Here is a 23,160-nt window from a genome sequence, read left to right as displayed (position 1 = left end):
GAAATTCAACTTAAATTTACAATTTAAGAAGAAGATTTTATAAGAGTCACACTTTATCTTGCAAAATTATAAAAAAATCTTGAAATTTTTAAAACATTATCATCCATTTAAAAAAAATAATCAATAATTACATTATTCATGAGTTCTACAGTAAAATATAAAAAAATAATATGTAAGTCGTTAAAATAAAGAATGATATGTAATTTGTGTAGCATACTCTCAAGTGAAACCACAACTTTATTATAACATGATCAAAAGAAAAATAAGTTTGATATTTTATCAATTGAATCAAATACTTTTAACCCAAAAACTTAAGTATTGAAAGATGAAAATTAAAGAGAAAATAGTTATGATATGTCTTGAAAATCAACTCATAGTCCAATATATATTATATGTGAGTTAATAGAAGGTGAAAAGAAAGTATATTTCGAGAGGCAACGAGTTTATCATAGAAAATAACAAAATAATTGGTAGTTAAAATTGTGTAAAAATAAATTTCTAAAACTTAGAAAGATAATGCACATGACTAAGGTAAAATATTTGAGATCTAATCATTGTGTGAAACGAATAGGTTCTTAGAAAAATACATGACATACATTATTAAACATATTATTAGATTCAAAGTTGGGTTGTACCGCTTGACTATGTAATCATGAAAAGTGAGATAAAATAATACATTAATGACTTAGTTCAGAATTATCTTATGGCTCGTTCACTTGCTTTGATGGGTAAAAAAAGGTTCGCTAAAGCTGTTCTAGCAACATGATATTATAGATGTACCTTTCTAATAAATAATGTTAATGAAACTCGGTGTATTCGCATTTTATATGGAATGATGTTATGTACGAACAATCGATAATTAACATCAAAACTTTTTTAAAAATGTCTTCATGAAATATGAATAAGCAATAAACTCTTTTAGAGATAAGATAAATGATCATTAGATGGTCCTCGATGCCGTTTATTCTTCTCGCGAATTTCTTAAGTGATTTTTATTACCACGTGATATATATCAAATCATTTATTTGTCAAGGATACATTATCGTCGACAATATATATGTTATATATCAATTATTATATTTATGCTCAAATATTTATCTTTTAAATTTTAATGATTATATTTTATACTAAAAATTTATATTAATAGAAAAGTTTTTAGATTAAAATTCTGCGCAACGCGCGGGTAAAAAATCTAGTAAAAATTATGATAAGAACCTATAAATAAAAGTAGATATGCATATCATAGTTTTACCATTGGAGGTGGTCTAATGAACTAAACTACCTATATTTTTTTTCTTGATATCAAATGAATGTTTAACACAGTAAAAGTGTAGAAACACACAACAATAGAAATTTAACAAAATGTCAAATTATCTAAACTCTGCCCAAAGGCAAACGGTTACGTGAATCTGATTGGACAAATCTTAGGTTTACACCTAGGGGTGAATCCCTTTGTTCACCTCTTTTTTTATTAGCCAATAAGATTATGCCATATAAGATTGTATTTTTTTTTTTTTTTTGCCGTCTAGATTTATTATTAATTGCAAATTATGAGAACTGTTACATAGACGATTCTACAACTGACAATTCCTTCCGACCCTTACTAGATTCACGACAGACTACACTTCCTTCTTCGTAATCTTGATGAATACCTTCAATGATCCACGACCTGGCGACACTTCCTTCTCTGCGTAGAATCCTGGCGAACGGCTATAATTGTACATCGCTGGAGATCTCTTGCACACTTGCCTCCATTAATCTGCAAATTTGTTAATAAATCGCAATACCTGAGACTCGAACCCCAGACCTTTTGGTGTAGAAACATTAATCAACCCTTGGTCAACCAATGGGCCAAGAGGACTTCCACAAATATAAGATTGTATTTAAACAAAAATAGTTAACTAAAATTTAATTCAGAAAAACAAAAAATGGAAACAAAATCCTTAACACGTATTTAACGTCGTTGAACGTCAATATTTGACGTCTTCTCTTCTTTTTCTTTTAATAAAATATTTTATAAAGAGATTAGATTAGGGTTTGAAGTTATCTCTTTCTTCTATTTTTTTCAAGCCAAACACACCATTAGAAGATCGACAACCTCTTATATCAGAACCTATTATTTCTTATTAAATTTGTAGAAGATGATGCATAAGAAAATGGAGCCAATATCGATCTAAACTCTTAGAAGAAGGAAAATATATTGTTTTTAAAACATCAATAATTCGTCAGGTAAAGTTTCAGATTCTCTTAATACTAGTAAAAAAATATTTTTTAGTGGTGAACAAATAGAGACAACTAGCTATAATTGGTACATGTGTGAGTTTTTGTGTTAAATTCTTTTATGGATTATATTTTCCAGACCATCAATTTCCCTATTATTGGACTTGTTGATACACATTGAAGTCTCCGGATTTGGTGGAAGTCTCTGAATTAGCGACCTTTAGACGCAACGAAAAATCCTCGTACCACAAAACCATCAAGTAATGTTGTTGCAAAGAAAAAATTATCATTTCAGGTATTTGATATAACATTTTTCTTTTTAGTTTATATCTATTTTTCATCGAAATGTGACTTAATCTATCTATACTAATTCTTATTTAAAATTGATAAATGCTTCAGGACTCCACTCCTACTCCAGATACTCAATTATTTGGTGCTACCACCAGCTCTACCTTACATAATAGGTCATTTATTTCACAAGTGTTCCAGGTAAATACTTCATTCTTGCTTGTAATATTTGAGCTATCTATTATTGTTTTTTAATTATTTGAAATCTTATATTTTATATTTTGTAGGAATTTGACAAGAGTTATGGTGGTTCATCATAAAGCTCTGTTATTTTGCTTTGTTTTTTTTTTTTCAAAATCATATTCGAACACCGAGTCCCTTTTGCTAGATTGATTTTCTTTCTTCTCTTGTAGAATCACAAATTCAGATTCGTATCATTTTATTATTTTCTTCTAGATTGATCTTTTTGTTTTTTCTTATTATTTTATTGTTTGAGGCAACTCCAAAGAATCCAAGATGAAAACTCTCATCAAGTTCTCTCTTTATGCTCACGAAGAAGACGACTATTCTCGTAACATCTTTTTTTTTTTGGCTAAAATTCTTGTAACGTCTCTTCACGCCTTATATCATTTTTTAGAAGACTATGAATCTCTTAAGTAAAAAACGCACCATTTATGGATTTTTATCACGTGACTTTTAGCTCACAAAAACAACTTGAGATCCTTTATTACTAGTAACAATTTCTTATTGTCATGCTTTCAAATTTGCTCACATTTAAATAATTCTATAAAAAATAAATAAAGACACGTTAACGTCAAGTATTGACGCCCAACCTTAATACGTATAAAGAGTTTGTTTCCATATTTTGTTTTTCTGAATTAAATTTTAGTTAATTACTTTTGTTTAAATACAATCTTATATGGCATAATCTTATTGGCTAATACAAAAGGAGGTGAACAACGAACAATTCTTGGGTTCACCCCTGAACCACTTTCATTCACCCCCTCATAATTATCCAATTAGAATTTGCCATATCATCTAGTTAAAAAAATTAAAACAATTATTTTCTAAATAAAACAAGAAAAATATCATCTAGTTAATACAAATTAAATTTTATAATTAAATTAATTTTTTTTTATTATTAATAGGTGGCAGATTTTGATTGGATGAAATAATGGGGTGAATATAAGAGGTTCATCCCTATGGGTGAACCCAAGTATTTTTCGTGAAGAACCGAAGATTTGTCCAATCTGATTCTACATTTCTACCACTTCACAAACAAACAAAAAAATATCTTCGCTCAATCTTATAAAAAAATAAATATCTTTCCAAAGAATTATGATGACGTGGAAGAAGCCGAGTGGTTGAGTAGGTTAGATATTTTCTCGAGGATATCCCCTGGTGACGTGTTACCATCGAAAAGGCAGTTATGACTACCCTTGTATCTCCATTTAATTACGACATTGCCACAAACCTGGCGCGAGATGTTTTCTCGTCTTTCACTGTAGATTTAAAAAACGAAAAGGGTAATTTTGTCATTGAGTCTCCAACTAAGCAGAGATATTTTAAAAGGGAACAGACCCAAAAAAGAGAAAAAAAATATCAGCGAGTCAGAAGAAGAAGAAGATATTTATTTTGTAAGCGAAAATGGCGAGAAAGCATGCGACTGAATCGATCGGAGAAGTCACCGGAAAACGAAAAAAACGCGACAGAGTTGAAGAAGAAGGAGACATCTATGATGGAATCGAAAATCAAGATGTAGTAGAAGATGGGAAGCTTCCATTGGAAGTGGGGATGGTCTATTACCCAGTGACTCCTCCTTCGTTTATTGTATCCGATGCTCTGGAGCCAGATTTTCCTTTGATCTATGTTAACAAAGTCTTCGAAGTCTTCACTGGTTATCATGCCGATGAAGTTCTTGGTCGTAACTGGTATTAATTTTCTCCGATGAATTTTCTGGTTTATGTTATCAATTCTCTTGAATAATGCTGCATTTGTGGTTGAATCTGCTTGAAATGCGTCCTTGTAGCTTGATAGATGAAGAAATTTAGCATTTGGTTAGTTGGAGGAAGAAATTACTGAAGAAGATACATTGTTCATAGCTCCTTTAATCTCCATGGACTTACATAATAAGAATCTCTCTTTGTTTTTTCTTGGTTACAGTCGATTTCTACAGTACAGAGATCCTCGAGCTCAAAGGCGTCACCCATTGGTTGATCCTGTGGTTGTATCTGAGATTAGGAGATGTCTTGAAGAAGGTATTGAATTTCAAGGAGAGCTTCTTAATTTCAGAAAGGACGGTACTCCGTTGGTTAACAGACTACGACTTGCTCTAATACGTGACGATGATGGAACGGTTACACATGTAATTGGGATACAGGTCTTCTCTGAAACGACTATAGACCTTGACCGTGTTTCATATCCTGTGTTCAAACATAAACAACAGCTTGATCAGACATCTGAGTGCTTGCTTCCAGGTGGAAGCCCGAGGTTTAAGGAGCATCATGAAGATTTCTGTGGGATATTGCAGATGTCTGATGAAGTTTTGGCGCATAACATCTTATCTCGGTTAACTCCAAGGGACGTTGCTTCAATTGGTTCTGCCTGCAGGAGGTTGAGGCAGTTGACGAAAAACGAGAGCGTGAGGAAGATGGTGTGTCAGAATGCGTGGGGAAAAGAGATAACTGGAACACTGGAGATTATGACTAAGAAGCTAGGATGGGGTCGGTTAGCTAGAGAGCTCACCACTCTTGAAGCTGTCTGTTGGCGCAAATTTACTGTTGGAGGGATTGTACAACCTTCCCGCTGCAATTTCAGCGCATGTGCTGTTGGGAACCGGCTTGTGCTATTTGGTGGGGAAGGGGTTAACATGCAGCCACTGGATGATACTTTTGTTCTCAATCTTGATGCAGAGTATCCTGAGTGGCAGCGTGTGAGAGTGACTTCGTCGCCTCCAGGACGTTGGGGACACACTCTCTCGTGTCTCAACGGGTCGTGGTTGGTAGTCTTTGGAGGGTGTGGAAGACAAGGATTGCTTAATGACGTATTTGTGCTTGATCTAGACGCTAAGCATCCCACATGGAAGGAAGTAGCAGGAGGAACTCCTCCATTGCCCAGATCTTGGCACAGCTCGTGCACCATTGAAGGCTCTAAACTGGTTGTCTCAGGTGGCTGCACAGACGCTGGGGTGCTTCTCAGTGACACCTTCTTGTTGGATCTGACAACAGATAAACCGACATGGAAAGAAATCCCAACATCATGGGCTCCTCCTTCTAGACTTGGGCATTCTCTATCTGTCTTTGGTCGGACTAAAATCCTAATGTTTGGTGGGCTTGCAAATAGCGGTCATCTAAAGTTAAGGTCAGGGGAGGCATACACTATAGACTTGGAGGATGAAGAACCAAGATGGAGAGAGCTTGAGTGTAGCTCGTTCACAGGCGCAGTTGTACCGCCTCCAAGACTGGACCACGTGGCTGTGAGCATGCCATGCGGTAGGGTCATCATCTTTGGAGGGTCTATTGCAGGGCTTCACTCTCCTTCACAACTGTTCCTTATAGATCCTGCAGAAGAGAAACCGTCATGGAGGATCCTGAATGTCCCAGGGAAACCACCCAAGTTAGCTTGGGGACATAGCACATGCGTTGTTGGAGGAACTAGAGTATTGGTCCTTGGTGGTCACACTGGTGAGGAATGGATACTCAATGAATTACATGAACTCTGCTTGGCTAGCCGCCAAGACTCGGATCTGTAAAGCTTCTCTTATCTTCCTCGAAGCCACTGTTCTCTCTTTCCTTCTTCATTTGGTTTGTGGTTTTGTGTATGTCACATTCCAAACTCTTACTAAATGTAGAAGAGATTATCAAGAGTTAGAAGAGTGTGTCGTGTGTACATAGTAAATTAGTGATTGTTGTGCGCTTTAGGTATTCATGTAATGTTAATGGTTTTGCTGTATGAAGATCCTTTTATAGTATACTTCCTTGTTACATGTCCATGCAGGATTTGATTTTTGATGTACCAAAAGAGAAAAGACAACGAGTTTGGACATATATCAACAAACCCAAAAGTAGAAATAATCACACAACACCCCAAGTAGAATGAAGAAACCGAACAAGTAAAGTACACAAACACCAATACAAAGCTAAAACCTATACAGCCAAACAAACTACTTCCATAGGACAGAAAATGTTATGCCAAAATGTCAAACATCTCTCCCTCCTCCCTTTTCGCTTCTTGTCATCGCTAAGCAGTGTAAGCCGATCTAAGTCAGAAAGCATACTCATCTTTTTCATCCTTAAGTTCTATGGTAATACAATAAATCACAGAGGATGTAAAGAAAGCAAGTGAAATAAGAAAGATATAAAGGTTAAAAAAAAGAGCTTAAAATCACACCAGCCTATAACAGTTTTACTTGTTTAAACTGATACGACCAAGAGAACTAGTCACATCTCCTCCCTCATCTCATTGTGTACTCCTTGTTAACCCACTTCGGCCAGCAGCTCTGCACAAATTCAGAAGACCAAGCTTAGTATGATTGCAAAAACGCAAATTTGATCGCCGAAAGGGACAAAGAGGTACACAACATTGTTGGATACCTTGCAGCAAGAATCTGGGCGGTGTTGGATGAGGGTTTGGTGTTTGAAGACCGTTTAGCTCTATTATCTTGATCTTTATCCACACGCATTGCAGCAACCTCTTTCTCCATTGCAGCTACTTCCCTTCTCATCTTCTTCGCTTCAACCTCCATTGCCTTTGTTAAAGTTTCAACCTTTTTTGCTAACATCTATAAGAAAATATCAAAACTTCCATTACAAACACGTCTTTTTAGCAACATTTTATATGGCACATTCAGTAATTTTTACCTCTATGGCATCATCCTTGTCTTTGAGGCTTTGATCCTTCTCATGCGAAGATTTTCTCAAGGCTACTACTTCCTTCTGTAGTAAATCATACAAAACCCCTGGGACATTGTCTTCAGTTGCTGGTGCAGGGAGTTCACTTGGTGGCTTCTCTTCTGAATCTTCTTTCCAGGTATTAGGTGACTCTGGTTCTTTGGTTTCATCACAAGTCTTGTTGAACGAATAATTTCCAGGTCCGTTTAAGAGTGCTTTGCCTCTATCCAATGATCTTGTGCCTCCATCAAATGACTTGGATGTTCCTTTAGCATTCTTCAATACCGAGATAGAATTAGAAGTAAAGGAATTTCTCATCGGAGTTTTCTTTGACAAAAAGCCATTTGATGCGAACTTTTGTAAATTATCTGATCCACCGATTGACTGCCTGCGAGACGGTCCATTACTCATGCTTCTTCCCTCAGGTGTGCTCCTTATGCTGATGCTTGAGGTGCCTCTCAGTGTCTCTTCAAGCACTTTAAGTCGTAGTTGAAACTTGTCCTAGAGATTGTATAAAGAAATAGTTTACTAATTAGTTCAGTTAAACAAGATCATAAATTCGACGATGACTAACGCATAAATAAGATAAATACTTTTAGTTGTGCTTCAGATTTTGCAGCTCGATCTGATATGGCAAGCTTATCCCGGAGTTGCTGCATTTCTCCCTGCAAGAAAAGAGTTAAGAGTTGAGAATGTAAGGTTGTGTGACTTTGTCACTGCAAAGAATCTGGATTCCAAGAATTTAGGAGAAGGACAATCGTATCAAAGTGAACCTGTAGAAACCTTCTTTCTTCAAGCCATTGCTTCACAGGCATCACTTTGTCATTACCATCTTTCCATTCATTTGCAACCACCGTCGCAACTCTGTTTGCTGTAACCTTTGCACGCGCAAGTTCCCGGTCAAGAGTTTTTCGTTCTTCCTGGAAAGAAGAGCAAGAAATATTCCTTCATCAGTTAAGTAAAAGATTCTATTCTTCTTATTTTGGTCATCGTATAAAATGTATTTACTTACGTTCATCTCTTGAAACTTCCGCTGGTAATCCCTCACAGCATTTGCAGCAGCACCGCCAGCAAGAACGGCCTCTTCCAGCTCCCGTACAGTCTGAGTAAGCTTTTCCACCTCAGCAACCTTTTGCCTGTGCATTCGGTCTAGAATTTTGTTTTCTTCCTAAAGCATCAAATAGATCATAGAGATGGTTAACAAACAATAAGCGGTAAGTAGAAGGCATCCAAAGCCTGACTAACCAGATACAAAGACGATAATAATGAGTACAGCACCTGACAGATTTCTATTTGTTTCATCAACTCTTGGTTCTTATTTTGAAGATCATCAACTAAAGCAGCTTTCGCCAGAGCAGTTTCAACAGTCCTCTCAGCATCAAGTAAGGCCGCTTCTTTTGATTTAGTGAGACGATCCAAGGCTCTGTTATCTTCTTGAAGCTTCCCAATCTACAAAGAAACATCATAAATAATCAATATCCGATATGCAAGTAGAAAGCCATATAATTTGGACTTATAATGAGCGTAAAAATATACCTCAGAGCGAGCTAGCTTAAGTTCAGCTTCTAACGGAGCTAGAATGGCTTCAATCGGAGGCATATCATCATCCTTTTGAGCAGCATGGACCCTTCTTAAGGTAGCTTCAGCAGCAAACTGAGCAGCCATGGAAGCCTTCTTTTCCTCATTGATCTTCTTAATTTCTAGATTCTGCAACATAGTTGATAATCAGTTATCCAGCAAAACGAAAATAGGAAGAAAACATAATCGTAAGGAGGGAGACTTTAGTACATACTTTGCTTTGGAGAAGCGATTCAGTTAACTTGAGCTTCCCATCCAACTTAGCAAGCTCATCAGTAAGCTAGAAATTCCAAAGCACATGAGGTAAAAATCAGCTAACAAGAAGCACAAAAAGGAACTTGAAACTACACATTGATGTCAACAAAACTCTCAATCTTCTCTAACAACATTGCCATAAGCCATGAAAACAAAAAAAATCAGAATCCAAACACACCTCTTCGCAAGCTTTCTCTCTTTGCCTCTCAGATAACCTCAACGCTTTGATCTCAGCATGTGCTTCACTTAATTCTCGATCCTTATCTAAAAACCATTTGAAAAAATACAAAATCAGATCTGAATCGACGACACAAAAACGACTAGATCGAGCAAGCATTATCTCACCTCTAACTTCATTCTCAAGCCGATTAAGCTCAACTTTCACTGGATCCGAACCATGAAGCAAAGTCATAAACTCATTATCAGCAGCTGCATCAAAACTAGGCCTAACCGGTCTCCTCCTCCCCGAACTTTTCCCTCCACCACTTTCCTTATAAGACGCCGACACCGTCAACGACGGATACGGCGTCGGAATCGCAACAGGCGTCGTAGCCTGCTCCGCCGACAAAAAACCACCGTCAGCCGAAACATCCGACATCTCCGATCTGATTCCTCTCCCTCAACAACACATCCAAATTCCTCAGGATCTATACACACACTAAGATGCAAACAAAAAAAAGTAGCTTAATAATGCAGATTTCTAGAGAGTTCTTTGGGATCCAAATGCTTTTCACTGGGATTTCAAATCAGAGTCTCGCGAACATATCTAGAGAGAAAGAGAGAGAGATAGTTTCAGAGAGATCTTTCGTTTCTAGAGATGGAAACAAGAGAGAGAGTGAGATTTAAATGCTGTCACAGTGTTGTTTTCTCTTTCTTTCTCTCTAGTCCTCTTCTCTAATGACAAGACAAGAAGAGGGAAAAAAAAAGAAGATTAGATTAAGTTGTTAATTAATCAACGTTCACTTGATCAAGCACTTAAGTACTAATATTATTAGATTAATTAATAGTCTAAATTAGGAAATATAGCGATTAGTACAATTGATCTATTTCCTTGGTTTTTTAGTAAATGGTAATATTATATATATAAAATTTAGGTGGATGGTTAATTATTTTGGTTAGTGATGTGATTAGTGTAGAAAAGATGTGATTAGTCAAAGAGATGCTTTGCGCGTGAGAGGAGGGAACGTGTAATATGTCCTTTTTGTTTTTGTTTTGTTGTTGTTAACTAAATACGTGTACCATGTCTAATTTGTTGAGAGATCTCTTTGTTTTTCTTTTTGAGGGACAATCAATAATGTATGTTTTCTCTTTTGTTGTGAACCGAACCGGAACCGATCCAAATACCCGAACGCATAGTCGAGCATATTTTTTGAAGCGTTCTAAAATCGAGTGAGATAAAAACTGATTTTTTGTCTGCACGGTTAGCTACGAGATGAATATCTATTATTGGATAAAGTAAAGAGAATGGACAACAAAATTTCAACAAAGAAACAATTTGTCTTATGACTTACACAAACGACATAATCATTTTCTTTTTTTTCTCTACTCTCTATATACAACAAAAACAACACAACATAAAAAAAGATGAAAAGCTTCCTCTATATTACTTCATTCTTGTTCATTACCTTTGAGAATATTGAACTTGCACAGTGGACATGTCGCATTCATTTTCAGCCATTTCACGATGCACGTCGAATGAAAGTGGTGGTTGCAAGAAAGTGAGACCAGCTCTGCTCCATCTTCATATGAACTCAGACATATACAACAGTCCTACACAAACCACAATTCAAGAAGGCTCTAAGTTTCATATAAAACATCCACAAGATAACTTTCGAAACAACAACTTACCGCATCTTCAGGAAGAAGCACACGTTCCTTTCCCATATTCTCACTGCCTGCCTCGACGGGTATCATTTTCCCACCACCGTCACTTTGCTTTTCATCATTGTTCAGCGCCTGAAACCTGTACTTGGGAAGGATGCTGAGATCTGCTTCTGATGCACCCTCCTAAAAACACACACACACACATATCAAAGGCAGTTTATTGCTTTCATTTCTTCCAAAAGGGTTACTGTTATACTCCATACCTGCCCCGCGACGGCGTAAAGAAGAGCAATAATACAAGGGAGGCAGCAACACAGGGCAATTCCAATAAGACATGCCAACACAACGCAAAAGATGGCGAAAAACACATCAAATGCAAGGAAAATAAAGGTTAACCTGCAAACATTAATAAACATAATGATGTCATTACCATTCAGCTAGAAAAAAAAAGGAAACGTAAGAGTTTTCAGTAATAAAACATTTGAGTAGATCAACCCATACCAGTACAAATGCGTCGCATTCTGCAGAAGGATATCACCACCAGATACAAGCCAGTAGAAGCCAGCGATCCACCAGATAAATGATATTATAGTGTTCATCGATTCACAAGTCTTAGTGCTGATATAATTGATTCTCAAAATCATTAGTAAATAATTTTGGCTAAAGAACAAAGCAACACAAACAAATATTCAAACACTGGAAGATAATGGAAAACTCGCTGGCCTTTCTCTCCTCACTACTAGCTTCCTCGATTAAACACAATTTGAACTGCCCTTTTCGAATCTTGTATAGATTAATAGCAAGTAATGATAAGCGGATAAATTCGGGTTCCTAGTCCGGGTGGGTGGTCCAGTTGAAGTCGGAAAGTCTAAGACTAAGAGAAACAATAATGCAAGCAAAAACCTCAATCACAACTTCAAGAAGTCAAGAACCAAAGAAAGGTCTTCTCTAACTCGTTCAAATTTGAAATCCGATTATATCAACTGATTCAACCGTAGCGAAAGCTAACCTCAGGATCAAACTGTGAGAAACAAGAATGCAATCAAACCCTCAAACCAAGGCTAAGTTGAAACAACTTCAAGAAACCAAAATTTGCTAAGACTTAGACAAATTTGTAGCAATCAAACATTCTCATTGAAATTTGAAATCTGAGAGCTAACCTCAGAATCCTCTCATCGTTATCCTCATCCTCACTATCATGATTACCAGAACCTTGAGCAGCTTCTAAATCCCCAGTTCGAGTCCTAGCATTCCTCTTCCTAAACTCAAGCCAAACAAGCACAACATGAACAAGACACTGAATCGCATAACCACAGATCCAAACCCTAATCGGAACATTTGGCTTCTCTTCTTTAAAAACCAAAAGCATCACAATCGCAACAACAACAAACGCAGTGTTCCAAAGCATGTCCAAAGCAACAACGGGTTTCGAGTAACCCCAATCAGCTCGTCGCTCTTCAAGCTCTTGAGCAGCTGTCTCTCTAACCACCATCGAAGCTCCTCGTCGTCCTGAAGCTCGACCTAATAGAACCGCGATTACAGGTGGACGACGTGGTGATGATTGCCGTGAACGGAGAAGTGGTGTGGATGAGTCGGAACCGGAAGGTGATTCAGGTGAAGACATCGTTGAATCCGTCTTCGCTTGACACAGAATTGAGAGAGATGAAGATAAATCTAGGGTTTGTGTTTCTTTGTACCTATCAGTACCACTCAAAAGTCAAAATAGAGACTTTAAGTTAAAAATACAAGATTTGGTGTATCGGTGATTCATAATTGTCTTAATTCTTAATGTGCTCTTTAAAGAAAATGTGTTAAGAGTTAAAGATTAGAAGGATTAGAGATATTTTAGTAGTCAACAATTAGACTAGTCGGTAGGAAATTGAGATATTTTAACACTTGTCTTGTCTTCACGGTTATGTTTAAAAGCAAATGTGGTGAGAGTGTGGAACTATGTAAATAAGGGGTGTTACAATGGGTTAATACCTATGGGTTATCCGAATCTGCCCATGATTTTAGTGGGTTTGGATAGAATTTTTTTATCCATATATATAAATGGGTTTTAGTGGGTTACCCTATTAGAGTTATGGGTTTAATGGGTAAAACTCATTAGGGTCATGGGTTACCCATGAGTTTCATAACTAAAACTAAAAAGTAAAATTTATATATATCTATATTAATATATTATATAAAATTTATATAAATATATGTAAAATATCTTCTTTTCTTTACAACTATATATATCAAATATCTAAAATAACTATTAAAGTTAAAAAGTAAAATATATGTATAATATTTTTTTTCCTTGCAGCTAATTATGTAAAATATATAAACTCAAGACTAGGTTTATATATTATTTGGTTTTATGGTTCTTTGGATTTGTGGTTTTAAGATTTTAGGATGCTTTTCTATTTTAATATCTAGATTTTTTTAATTTATTATTTAAAAACTTTTGTTGGTTTACAATTTTATGTTATTTTTTTGGATTTTTATTATTTATATATTTTATTATACATATATATGGGTACCCATATAACCCATTAAGCCAATGAATTTCTACAATAATGGGTTTGGGTATGTAAATTCAACCCATATAAATATATGGGTCGGGTCAAACCCGTCCATTAAACACTCGAACCCATATGGGTTTGGGTCGGGTCGGGTCGGGTTACCCATTTTGACACCCCTACAAAAATCGATGGTTGGCGGAGGATTTTTGTTTTATAAACTCCAAAACAATGGTTTTTTGGTTTTTGAGAAATAAATAACATGAAAACTAGATTCCCTGCCTAAATTATATAAGAACTAAAAATCTAAAATCGTGAATGAGAGATTTCAATAAAAATGTTTTTCTAAATTCTAAAAAAACCAAAATTTTAAATCTTGATTGGTACGAAAATGAGATTTTAAAAAACAAAAACCAAAATCTTTTTCCAAATCTACGAAACATTCAAGGCCAAATTCTCCTCTTATAGTTTCCTTGTTAGTTCTTATGCTACGTCATCATTCGCTAATGGATATAAAACGGTGTTATGAGTTATATGTAGGTCTGTGATTTATATCCGTTATTTGCGGATATCCGTATCCGTATCCAGTTTTTTGATCCGAAAAAACGGATATCGGACAAACGGATACGGATACGGATAGTAAAATGACGGATATCCCGGATACAGATACGAATAATCCTAAAATTTAGGTCGGATAACGGATATCCGGCAAAAAAAAAAAATTATAACTTAAAAGCCTTATGACTCCAGTTTTCAAGTGTTAAAGCCCAAAAAAATTTGTAAGCCCAACTTTTTTAATTGTTTTTATTTTATTTTTAATGTTAATAAATAAATCATATGACAAAAAATAAAAATAAATTTCTAAGAAGAATTCAAAAAGTTGATTAATGTCTTTTTTTATTAAGAACATCACTTGAATCTTTTAAATTTTTTGTTACTTTAATAAATTCTTTGTTTTTGTAATGTTTTATATATATATAATCAACTTTTAGCTATTTTATGAATTTTTTTAGCTTTTTATGTATGATATTAATGAATTTAGGATTTTAAAACACTATTTCCGGATATCCGGATTTTTAACGAATATCTAGATACCGGATCCGGATACGGATACCAAATTGGCGGATAATGCGGATACGAATACGGATATCTTAAAAAAAATAGGATATACGCTCCGTTTACTGGCCTAGTTATATGACCATTTGGTGGAATTAACAAAGTTTATGGAAGTTTTAAAATGGCATCTTAAAGAAATGCCAACAAACATCAAGCGAGGTCCAAAAAAAAAAAAAAAGATTAACAACACAAGTAAGAAAGTGTATTAACTGAAACCCTAAACAACCACAATCGATCCGGGTTCATTGGATTCATACACGAACCGGAGAGATATGTCGGAGATAGAGCACCCTCGGCTTATTCTACACAATTTCCTGTCGCCGGCAGAGTGCAAGGTTGTCACTTTTTTACTTAATTTTTGTGTCTTTCTCCTTAAAGATTTGTGCTAATCATGTGGGGGTTTGGTTAATTTTGTGATAAAAACAGGAACTTGAGTTCATACACAAGAGTTGCAGTACAATTGGTTACAGACCAAATGTCTTCTCCACTACTCTCTCTCACCTCATTGCCACTAATTCTCCTCACCTCATCATCCCTTTCGTGTCCATTAGAGGTCATTCTCTTCTTTAAAACTCAAAGATTTCACTTTTGTAATTATCTCTTACATTTGTCAATGACAAATGAGATTCAAAGTGATGATCTTTGTTGTGTTGAGTTAACAGAGAGGTTGAAAGAGAAGATAGAGGAAACATTTGGGTGTGAGTTTGAGCTTTTTATTGAATTCACAGGTTTGATTAGGTTAGTCAGTTGTTGTCTCTCTCTTCCCTTTCTTTAACAGAGAAAGCTAGGAACAATAAGAATGGTTATTTTTGTTCTTTGGTTTTGAATCAGTTGGTGTAAAGGAGCTAGCATTGGGTGGCATAGTGATGATAACAGATCATATTTGAAACAAAGGGATTTCGCGGTTCGTGTTTACTCGATTTTTACAATCTAGAGACGTTATTGTTTGATATAAGGTTTATGTGTGTATGACTTTGGTTTTTAGTTGGTTTGAAGGCAGTTTGTTACTTGAATAGTTACGGGAAAGATTTCAAAGGCGGGCTTTTTCGTTTTCAGAGTGGAGAACCAGCAACCGTTGCTCCCTCGGCTGGTGTAAGTATTGTTCTTTTTCAGTTGGCTCAACGGTTACTACTCAGATTGAATAATGAGTTTGTGTTCTTGACCAGGATGTTATCATGTACACAGCTGATGACCAGAACATTCATTCGGTTGATGAGGTTCGACCCGTCAATATATACTCTCAGTTTGTTTGTATGTCCTTGGCTGTTCCATGTAGATAGAAGTTACTAATGGAAGCTTACAGGTAACAGATGGAGAAAGATTGACTCTTGCACTCTGGTTTAGCCGGGACTCATCCCATGACGAAGATGCCAAACTTCTTTCTCGTCTTTCCCAATGCACATCACATGGAGTTTGCCTCCCTTTGCCTGCATCCACTAGCATGTACTGGTTCTGTCCTCATCATGATGCTTCTAATCAAAACATAGGTTTTGATATTTGCGTTGCGAGGTTGCATCTTCTTGGTTTCGACGTTCATAGCTTACAAGGCGAAGATCATTCTATGGATGCCTCTGAACAACTCATGGGGCCACTACAATTAGCTAAAGGAGGAGAGTTACTCACCCAAAAATTTGCCAACATTCTTCATGCTCGTCAGGTACTTAGACCTTCACATGAGTGTCTTCAATGCCTCAAAGCTATAGTTAATGTCTTGTTAAACTGCCTTTCTTGCATCATATATAATCAACTGCTTATTTCTTTCCCATTTGCTGGATAACAGGTTGTTCAGTTCTACCATTGGAAAGCTTCTGAACTCAAAACTTCTAATGTCGAAAATGACACGTTAGAAGAGGTGAAAGCTATGTCCCACTCTCAGTTGGAAAATATCTATACCCTGAAATCAGTTTTCCTGCCAGATGAGAACCTCGTAACCACAATTTTTGGATATTCGTGCTCTGATGAGGATCGAAAGGATTCACTTGACTTGACGGATATATCTCCTGTGATTCCCTCTTGGGAAGAGTATACCAGTAAGTTACTCAAGGAACTATTATCTTCCTTGCCTCAATGGAAAACTTATCAAACTATACACAAAGTCGAATCTGATTAGAAATTTATCCCGAGTTACGGATGAATTAGGTAGTTAACAACTGGAGAGTGATTCCTCTCGTCTTCAAAGCACATTGTCTCTGTTTCTATATGTTTGATCTGATATTGGTTTTTCCCAGTTTTTGTTGCCTCCCTTTTGGAATTTGGATATATAGTATTTACATATAAACAAACATCATATCCCTTCAAACTTGTTTGCAAGAAATGTTGTAAGATACAGATGTACACAGAGAATCAAAGTAAATGTTGGGGTGGATATAGAAAGAGATTAAACGTTGGGTCCTAAAAGAGAGAGGAGAAAAGTCCTGTAATGACCAGTTGTATCAGAATGAACAGCATTGTACAAAGTCTTCTTGTATCTCTTGCGGTATTCTGTGATGATGAACTGCATATCCACCTCTGCTCTCGTCACCAATATTCTTATCAACGCCGTGTCATCTGTTCCTAATCCTTTCATTGATTTCCTCAGTGCCTGCGCTTTAAGTTTTCATTTTGTAAGCTCGAAACCCTGTAATTTGCCTTGTTGTTTAAGAAAGATCAGGTTACGCTACCTTTGCGAAATAGAAACAAGAGTTTTCAGCACATTGTAGAATTGTTAGAAGGACGTGCTCGAAGTTCCCGCGAGTCTCATCTCTTATGGCCTATCAAGATTGGAGAAAGAGAAGTTCAAGATTTTGGAAATTTTCTGATTCTTGAGTAACAAGTTTCTGAATCTTGATTCTTGATTATACCTTTCCAAGTTCTTTGCCGTACATGGAACGGTAAGTAGATCTTACAGCGACCAAATGAGTCCTGCTTCGGTCAGTGAATATCTGAATCAACGTCTGGTCATCAGATTTATGCTTCCTCGCAACCGCACTCTTGAGAGTCCTAGCATCGTTCTCTACACTCGCATTATCGATCTCTGGTCCTTCATATCGTGTAGTGTTCAAATATGCGAGCAAAACCTGTTACATATATTACATATACAAGTCAATTTCTGCTACTATCTGAACCAAAACCATGGATCAAATAGAGAAAACATACTCTTTTGTGATTGCCAGAAGCTTCGGATTCGATGTCCTCTTCAAGTTTCACACCGTAAGTGTTGCAGTAGACCTGTTTGATCTGACGAAGCTGAGAGCCAGATCGTGTACATATAATCTCAGCAACCGCTTTGTGATCAGTCACGGCTCCTCTTAAGCAGCGTTTCAGTATTGAAGCGTCTCGCTCCACTGCTTCAGGCATCCACAGAAGAACGGCTTTCTGAAATCAAAAACGTTTTTAACATTTTTTGTGTGTTAAATCATGAATATACATATCTTGTAAGGCTCAGATTTATTTACCTTGAGATGACCATGAAGCTCGGATTGGAGACGTTTTCGAAGGTCATCCGAGAATTTGGTTTCGTATTCTTGTTCGATAAGAGCTCGTTGCGTTGCATTGCGATGAGCTAAGATGTTGATGATCACCGAAGTATCGCAGCCTCTTCCTGAAAATTGCACAAAGATTGATTAAAAATGTAACAAATCAAGTTGTTATAAACTACATAAGAAGCGAATACGTACGTACCTTTGAAGGCCTTAAAGAGTTGGTCAGCATCGATTCGAGGAGAAGGTACCGTCATTGGTATTTTCATTGTTGCCATTTTTTCTTTCTTCCTCTAAAGATTCAAAAGAAGATATTGCAAAACTCTATAGCTTTCTTCTTTCTTTTTCTTGTTTTTTGTTGTTGTATTTTCTTGATTTTTTTCTTTTGTTGGTGTGGTGTGATTTGTGGCGATTGTGTTTTGGGTTGAAATATGCAAAGGAAAATGGACATTAGACCTTGATTTTAGGAGTTGAATTGAATCCTCTGTTTCCCTTGTGTGACGATATATTGACGCTTTGATGCATAAAATTTAACGGATAACATTTTTAGGGTCCAATATATATCTCTATGTGTTCATATTAAAATATCATATATTCATACGTATGACAGATTTTGCCAAACTTAGTTTGATTTTCCGAAGGTGATTTTCGCACCATGTCATCAATGTTTTTGGAACGCATGAGATGCAAGAACAAGCTTTTTTTGTTTTAAAGGCTTTGCAAGAACAACCTTAGTTCGTAAAAAAATAGTTGCATATATATATATATCTATATATATATATACACACATTTGCATCAAAAAATTAAATATATACTAATTTGATACTATTTGCACCCAGTGAAAAGTTTTGTAATTTGTTAGATCTGCGACTCGATGACCCTTATGTATTAATAAGCAACATGTGATCAAATTCAAGGCTTATCAACACATTCAGTGGAGTACTATTTTTTACATATGATTAATTTTTTTTTTTTTCCTTATACATAGAGCGTGTTCGTTTGCATGTCGTCGGCGATAGAAATTAATGACATCGACCAAATGTTATTTATTTGTTTGTCGCTGGTTTAGCGACCAATCGTATAGATTAGCGATCGTAATATTTAGTTGCTAGAATATTTAGCGATCATCAGTGATCAGTCACTGCGATTGGTCGTTGAATCCAGCAGTACGGCAAACGAACAACATAGCGATCAAAAGTATATAAATTTAAAAAAAAAAAAATTAAATAAGTTAAATTAATTCTAATTAAAATTAATTATATAAAGTTATACAAAATTAAATTAAATTAGATTCATGTATAATCTAAATGAATTATACTATTAAACTAAACTAAAATTAATTAATTTCGAAACAATGGGCCAAAACTACAAATTATAAAAAGATTTCCTAAGGTTTATTACTTTCCCCAAAATGGATGTTGTCACTTTCGGAATCATAATCGGAATTATCATTCTCTTCTTCTGCATCGTCTGCTTCATCACCATTGAAGGCACTTGCAATAACCGTCGCTCTTCTTAGCTCACTCAAAGATGTCGCTCTCGCTGAGAAGGCTCGTGGTTCCGACTTTGGTTTTGGTACTGTTTCTGGATCTGTGCGTAGAATCCGGATTCTCTCAGTCAACGCCGGCGCGTGACGATCACGTGCATCATCACAGTGGTGGGTGTAGTCATTCTCATGACCACGACCACGACAACGATCATCATCATGTGAAGAAGAAGACGGCGGCGAAGGTAGAGATGAAGCTGCCGGAAGAGCTTGCTGAGGAGGAGGATATGAGGTTGTGTGGGTTTGGACCTTGTCTTCATGATCATGATCACGAATCAAGTTCTACTCTTACCGGGTTAGGTAAATTTGGTTCCTTTTGCTACATTCTTCAATGGGTTTTACAAATTAGTGAAGGAGTTGATAATTTAGAAATCATTCATCTTTTTTGGTGGTGATTAGAATCTCTTCTTCTTGTTGTTTTTGTAGCTCTGTGGCTTAATGCATTGGGATGCTCTCTTTTGGTTAGCTTAGCCTCACTCATCTGTCTGGTTTTGCTTCCCATTATGTTTGGTAAGCAACCAAAAAAAACCTTCCTTTGATTGTCCTGGAGAAAATGCTCTCGTTCGTTTATTCATGTGTTCATGAGAGTAGTTCTTTTGATGTAACTTGTTATGTTTCATTTTATAGTTCAAGGGAAGCCGTCAAAAGGGTTCGTTGATTCTTTGGCTTTGTTTGGGGTAAGTCATTATTTTTTTCTACGACAGTTGCTTTTCTTTGGTGGTGTTGGTTCTGAATTCGTGGATATTTGATTTAGCAATCTCTATACACTGCGTTCGGTCACATGTTTATCTCTTGACTTAGTTGGAAATGTGTATATTATATGATCTGTAGCTACTTTGAATAGTCTTGATTCACTCAAGTTTATTTTGTTTACCAGGCAGGAGCTATGTTGGGGGATGCTTTTCTTCACCAATTGCCTCATGCTTTTGGTACAGTGATGGACACAATTATCTGATCTCTATTTTGTATCTGCATTGTTCCATGAATTGACACCTTGTATATTTTCCTGCTTTTTTTGTTGTTGTTTTTGCGATTGTGGATTTCAATTCCGGACCAAGAAATATTTTTTGAAGTGCAAAATTTTATGGTTTGGCAGGTGGTGGTCACTCTCACTCTAATGATCACCATGAGAACCATGCCCATCATGATCATTCTCATTCGGATTCGCCTTCACACTCACATTCTATACAAGATTTGTCTGTTGGATTATCTGTTCTCGGTAAGTATCATAACACTTCCTCTTGTGTTTAGTGAACACAATAGTTTGACAGAATTTACTCTTTAATTCAAGTATCACTCTTGATTGTTCAGCTGGGATTGTGGTCTTCCTTCTTGTGGAGAAGTTGGTGCGGTATGTCGAAGAAAACTCGTCTGGGTCCAATACTTGGGGTCATCATCACCACCACCACCATGCAGGCAGTAAGAAACTGAAGGATGAAGATGATCATAACAACTTGGACCAAAAATCTTCTTCTGATGAAATTGTAAATTCATCAGAGAAAGTCTCTAGCGGCTCTACAGATGGATCTCTCCGTAAGGTGAGAACAATCTTCTATGTAAATATTTCTATCTGCAGCAGATGAGTTTGAGTTGAATTCAAGAAGCAAGCATAGAACAAAAACACGGAACACATTAGTTTTGGTAGAAGTTCTGTTTTATCAGTCTCTTGCTTGAGAGGTTTAACATACTTAATTTGGCACCTTTTCAGCTACGAGTTTCTATTTCTTCTGTTATATGCAAACATCTATTCTTTGAGCTTCTACATGAAGCCAGAGGTATGATTCATCTTGTTATGGTTAACTGAGTAAACTTATCTATTTGCAGAGAAAGAGTTCTGCTGGTGATGCTGCTGATAAATCAGATTCAGGAACAGAAATTACTTCTCATGGAAAATCGGACAAACCAGAACAGGTGGAGACGCATTCTTCAAGCCTAGTCTTTGGTTACCTCAACTTGTTCTCTGATGGTGTTGTAAGTACGTGTTCCTTTTTCAATTATTAAAGAGATAGCTTCAATCGGGCTGATCAAAGACTGCAAAAGAGATGCTTCATCTGTTAAGATGAGATTTCATTTCCTCCTTTGTTGTGCAGCACAATTTTACTGATGGAATGGCATTAGGAAGTGCGTTTCTCATCTACGGATCAGTTGGTGGTTGGTCAAGAACTATGTTTTTACTCGCCCACGAGCTTCCCCAAGAGGTCTCTACTCTATTTCCTAAAGAAAATTGAAAATGTGCATAGCAACAAGTAAACCCCCTAAACGATTCCATTGGAACTTACTTGTAGATAGGTGATTTTGGGATCCTAGTGAGGTCAGGCTTCACAGTAACAAAAGCACTCTTCTTCAACTTCCTCTCTGCACTCGCCGCACTTGCAGGAACTGCATTGGTAAGTCTTTTACATCTTAAAACCTGACAGATCTCTAGACTATTGAAAACTGAACTAACTCTGGTGATGTTTTGTATCTGCCACAGGTCTTGATTTGGGGAAATGAACCAGGACAATCATCGTTGATCGAGGTAGTGAATAACATATTTGCATTGCTTGTATTTGATCTAGTAACACATCTAAATGCTATTGTATATATTTGGTTGGTGGTTGAAATCTTGCAGGGATTCACAGCGGGAGGATTCATATACATAGCTGTTGCTGGTGTTCTTGCAGAAATGAACAACTCCGGAAAATCGACACTTAAAAAAAGTGCCTGCCATTTGATATCTTTGATTCTTGGCATGAGTGTTGCTCTTTGCATCTCTCTTATAGAATGATCTCATAACAATTGTTTTGTAACCACCGATATAGAAGTCCCAAGTTCGGGTTTTGTTGTTTTGACTAGAGAAAGATACTGCCTAGTTCTCAACTTTCGAATTGAGATTAGGCACATTTATAAACACAAACCCTTAATGTTCTTATAAGGAGAGATTGAATGCAAAGGGTGTACTATCCAAATTTTGGTTTGTTTTCGGTTTTCAAATTTAGAAACCGGATGCTATTTGGTTCGATTAACCGGTTTGATACAGTATTGGACCTATAACCACCTATTGGTCTCACTTTGGATATGGAAAAAGTTGTCTATTTTGGAAGAAAAGCCATTGCTGCAAAAAGTTTATTAAACAAACTCTAATTTACCTTAATTAGCCAAAATAAAATTCAGCTATTTTGTTTGATTGGACAAATAAATTCCCTAATTTTGTATAGTCAAACTTAACATCTGTAATAAAATGTTAAGTTTGACTAACATTAGAGTAATTCAATTTGTTTTATTTGATAATGTTTTTGGGTTTTGGCCAACTTAAAACGAATAAATCAAGAATTTTTTTAACTCTTTTTCTATTTAAAATATTACAACAAAGAAATTTAGATTTGTAGCTGGTTTATTAACTTTTCGGTTTAGTTCGACTTTCAATCGTGTCAGTAAACCGGATTGGATAGCAGTATTTCCATCAATCCACACGTGTGTTACTCAGGCGCACGAATGTAGTA

At 36.2% G+C, this 23,160-nt stretch overlaps 6 protein-coding genes and 1 long non-coding RNA gene across 7 annotated transcripts; 4 read left to right on the top strand and 3 right to left on the bottom strand.

Annotated features, from left to right (window-relative positions):
- The first annotated feature begins 1,934 nt into the window (after positions 1-1,934).
- LOC110224171 lies at positions 1,935-3,145 on the top strand. The gene is made up of 2 exons (XR_002328883.1): positions 1,935-2,229; positions 2,360-3,145. It is a non-coding gene; the product is annotated as an uncharacterized LOC110224171 (long non-coding RNA).
- Positions 3,146-4,096: 951 nt separating this feature from the next.
- On the top strand, positions 4,097-6,478 carry LOC9323225 (adagio protein 3). The gene is made up of 2 exons (XM_021010311.1): positions 4,097-4,439; positions 4,672-6,478. The coding sequence occupies exons 1-2, from the start codon at positions 4,156-4,158 to the stop codon at positions 6,257-6,259; spliced, it is 1,872 nt and encodes a 623-aa protein (XP_020865970.1). The 5' UTR covers positions 4,097-4,155; the 3' UTR covers positions 6,260-6,478.
- Positions 6,479-6,527: 49 nt separating this feature from the next.
- On the bottom strand, positions 6,528-10,187 carry LOC9323224 (microtubule-associated protein 70-1). Its single transcript, XM_021010310.1, has 11 exons — positions 9,576-10,187; positions 9,409-9,494; positions 9,190-9,255; positions 8,934-9,104; positions 8,676-8,846; positions 8,410-8,565; positions 8,171-8,317; positions 7,991-8,062; positions 7,368-7,898; positions 7,101-7,288; positions 6,528-7,006 (listed from the first exon to the last, which is right to left on the bottom strand). The coding sequence occupies exons 1-11, from the start codon at positions 9,826-9,828 to the stop codon at positions 6,967-6,969; spliced, it is 1,881 nt and encodes a 626-aa protein (XP_020865969.1). The 5' UTR covers positions 9,829-10,187; the 3' UTR covers positions 6,528-6,966.
- A 469-nt stretch (positions 10,188-10,656) lies between these two features.
- Positions 10,657-12,981, bottom strand: LOC9324704 (E3 ubiquitin protein ligase RIE1). The gene is made up of 5 exons (XM_002887112.2): positions 12,215-12,981; positions 11,556-11,672; positions 11,318-11,450; positions 11,079-11,237; positions 10,657-11,000 (listed from the first exon to the last, which is right to left on the bottom strand). Exons 1-5 carry the CDS (start codon positions 12,676-12,678, stop codon positions 10,839-10,841), a joined length of 1,035 nt encoding a protein of 344 aa, XP_002887158.1. The 5' UTR covers positions 12,679-12,981; the 3' UTR covers positions 10,657-10,838.
- A 1,796-nt stretch (positions 12,982-14,777) lies between these two features.
- On the top strand, positions 14,778-16,901 carry LOC9323223. The gene is made up of 8 exons (XM_002888594.2): positions 14,778-15,009; positions 15,101-15,227; positions 15,337-15,412; positions 15,506-15,578; positions 15,671-15,766; positions 15,841-15,891; positions 15,978-16,331; positions 16,455-16,901. Exons 1-8 carry the CDS (start codon positions 14,947-14,949, stop codon positions 16,782-16,784), a joined length of 1,170 nt encoding a protein of 389 aa, XP_002888640.1. The 5' UTR covers positions 14,778-14,946; the 3' UTR covers positions 16,785-16,901.
- Positions 16,902-16,957: 56 nt separating this feature from the next.
- Positions 16,958-18,709, bottom strand: LOC9324703 (annexin D5). The gene is made up of 6 exons (XM_002887111.2): positions 18,335-18,709; positions 18,109-18,254; positions 17,810-18,028; positions 17,515-17,730; positions 17,335-17,424; positions 16,958-17,255 (listed from the first exon to the last, which is right to left on the bottom strand). The coding sequence occupies exons 1-6, from the start codon at positions 18,408-18,410 to the stop codon at positions 17,052-17,054; spliced, it is 951 nt and encodes a 316-aa protein (XP_002887157.1). The 5' UTR covers positions 18,411-18,709; the 3' UTR covers positions 16,958-17,051.
- Positions 18,710-19,470: 761 nt separating this feature from the next.
- On the top strand, positions 19,471-22,635 carry LOC9324702 (IAA-alanine resistance protein 1). Its single transcript, XM_002888593.2, has 11 exons — positions 19,471-19,978; positions 20,105-20,188; positions 20,306-20,355; positions 20,556-20,607; positions 20,775-20,897; positions 20,990-21,216; positions 21,503-21,649; positions 21,769-21,876; positions 21,964-22,065; positions 22,152-22,196; positions 22,290-22,635. The coding sequence occupies exons 1-11, from the start codon at positions 19,663-19,665 to the stop codon at positions 22,443-22,445; spliced, it is 1,410 nt and encodes a 469-aa protein (XP_002888639.2). The 5' UTR covers positions 19,471-19,662; the 3' UTR covers positions 22,446-22,635.
- The last annotated feature ends 525 nt before the right edge of the window (positions 22,636-23,160 follow it).

Source organism: Arabidopsis lyrata (genome assembly GCF_000004255.2).
Source record: "Arabidopsis lyrata subsp. lyrata unplaced genomic scaffold ARALYscaffold_2, whole genome shotgun sequence".
NCBI classification, from domain to species: domain Eukaryota; kingdom Viridiplantae; phylum Streptophyta; class Magnoliopsida; order Brassicales; family Brassicaceae; genus Arabidopsis; species Arabidopsis lyrata.
This window is presented reverse-complemented; position numbering and strand designations above follow the sequence as displayed.

Bases quoted from the DNA above. Each gene is read 5' to 3' on its own strand.
- LOC9323225 (XM_021010311.1), top strand. From the start codon at position 4,156: ATGGCGAGAAAGCATGCGACTGAATCGATCGGAGAAGTCACCGGAAAA. The intron at 4,440-4,671 runs GTATTAATTTTC...TCTTGGTTACAG, and splicing joins GAAGTTCTTGGTCGTAACTG to TCGATTTCTACAGTACAGAG.
- LOC9323224 (XM_021010310.1), bottom strand. From the start codon at position 9,828: ATGTCGGATGTTTCGGCTGACGGTGGTTTTTTGTCGGCGGAGCAGGCT. The intron at 8,318-8,409 runs GTAAGTAAATAC...TCTTCTTTCCAG, and splicing joins GGAAGTTTCAAGAGATGAAC to GAAGAACGAAAAACTCTTGA. The intron at 8,063-8,170 runs GTTCACTTTGAT...CTTTTCTTGCAG, and splicing joins AAGAAAGAAGGTTTCTACAG to GGAGAAATGCAGCAACTCCG.
- LOC9324704 (XM_002887112.2), bottom strand. From the start codon at position 12,678: ATGTCTTCACCTGAATCACCTTCCGGTTCCGACTCATCCACACCACTT. The intron at 11,673-12,214 runs GTTAGCTCTCAG...CAATTATATCAG, and splicing joins AACGATGAGAGGATTCTGAG to CACTAAGACTTGTGAATCGA. The intron at 11,238-11,317 runs GTATGGAGTATA...GTGTGTTTTTAG, and splicing joins TTTACGCCGTCGCGGGGCAG to GAGGGTGCATCAGAAGCAGA.
- LOC9323223 (XM_002888594.2), top strand. From the start codon at position 14,947: ATGTCGGAGATAGAGCACCCTCGGCTTATTCTACACAATTTCCTGTCG. The intron at 15,228-15,336 runs GTCATTCTCTTC...TTGAGTTAACAG, and splicing joins CCCTTTCGTGTCCATTAGAG to AGAGGTTGAAAGAGAAGATA. The intron at 15,413-15,505 runs GTTAGTCAGTTG...GTTTTGAATCAG, and splicing joins GAATTCACAGGTTTGATTAG to TTGGTGTAAAGGAGCTAGCA.
- LOC9324703 (XM_002887111.2), bottom strand. From the start codon at position 18,410: ATGGCAACAATGAAAATACCAATGACGGTACCTTCTCCTCGAATCGAT. The intron at 17,425-17,514 runs GTATAATCAAGA...CAATCTTGATAG, and splicing joins ACGGCAAAGAACTTGGAAAG to GCCATAAGAGATGAGACTCG. The intron at 17,256-17,334 runs GTAGCGTAACCT...CTTAAAGCGCAG, and splicing joins CTTGTTTCTATTTCGCAAAG to GCACTGAGGAAATCAATGAA.
- LOC9324702 (XM_002888593.2), top strand. From the start codon at position 19,663: ATGTCGCTCTCGCTGAGAAGGCTCGTGGTTCCGACTTTGGTTTTGGTA. The intron at 20,356-20,555 runs GTAAGTCATTAT...TTTGTTTACCAG, and splicing joins ATTCTTTGGCTTTGTTTGGG to GCAGGAGCTATGTTGGGGGA. The intron at 22,197-22,289 runs GTAGTGAATAAC...GAAATCTTGCAG, and splicing joins GACAATCATCGTTGATCGAG to GGATTCACAGCGGGAGGATT.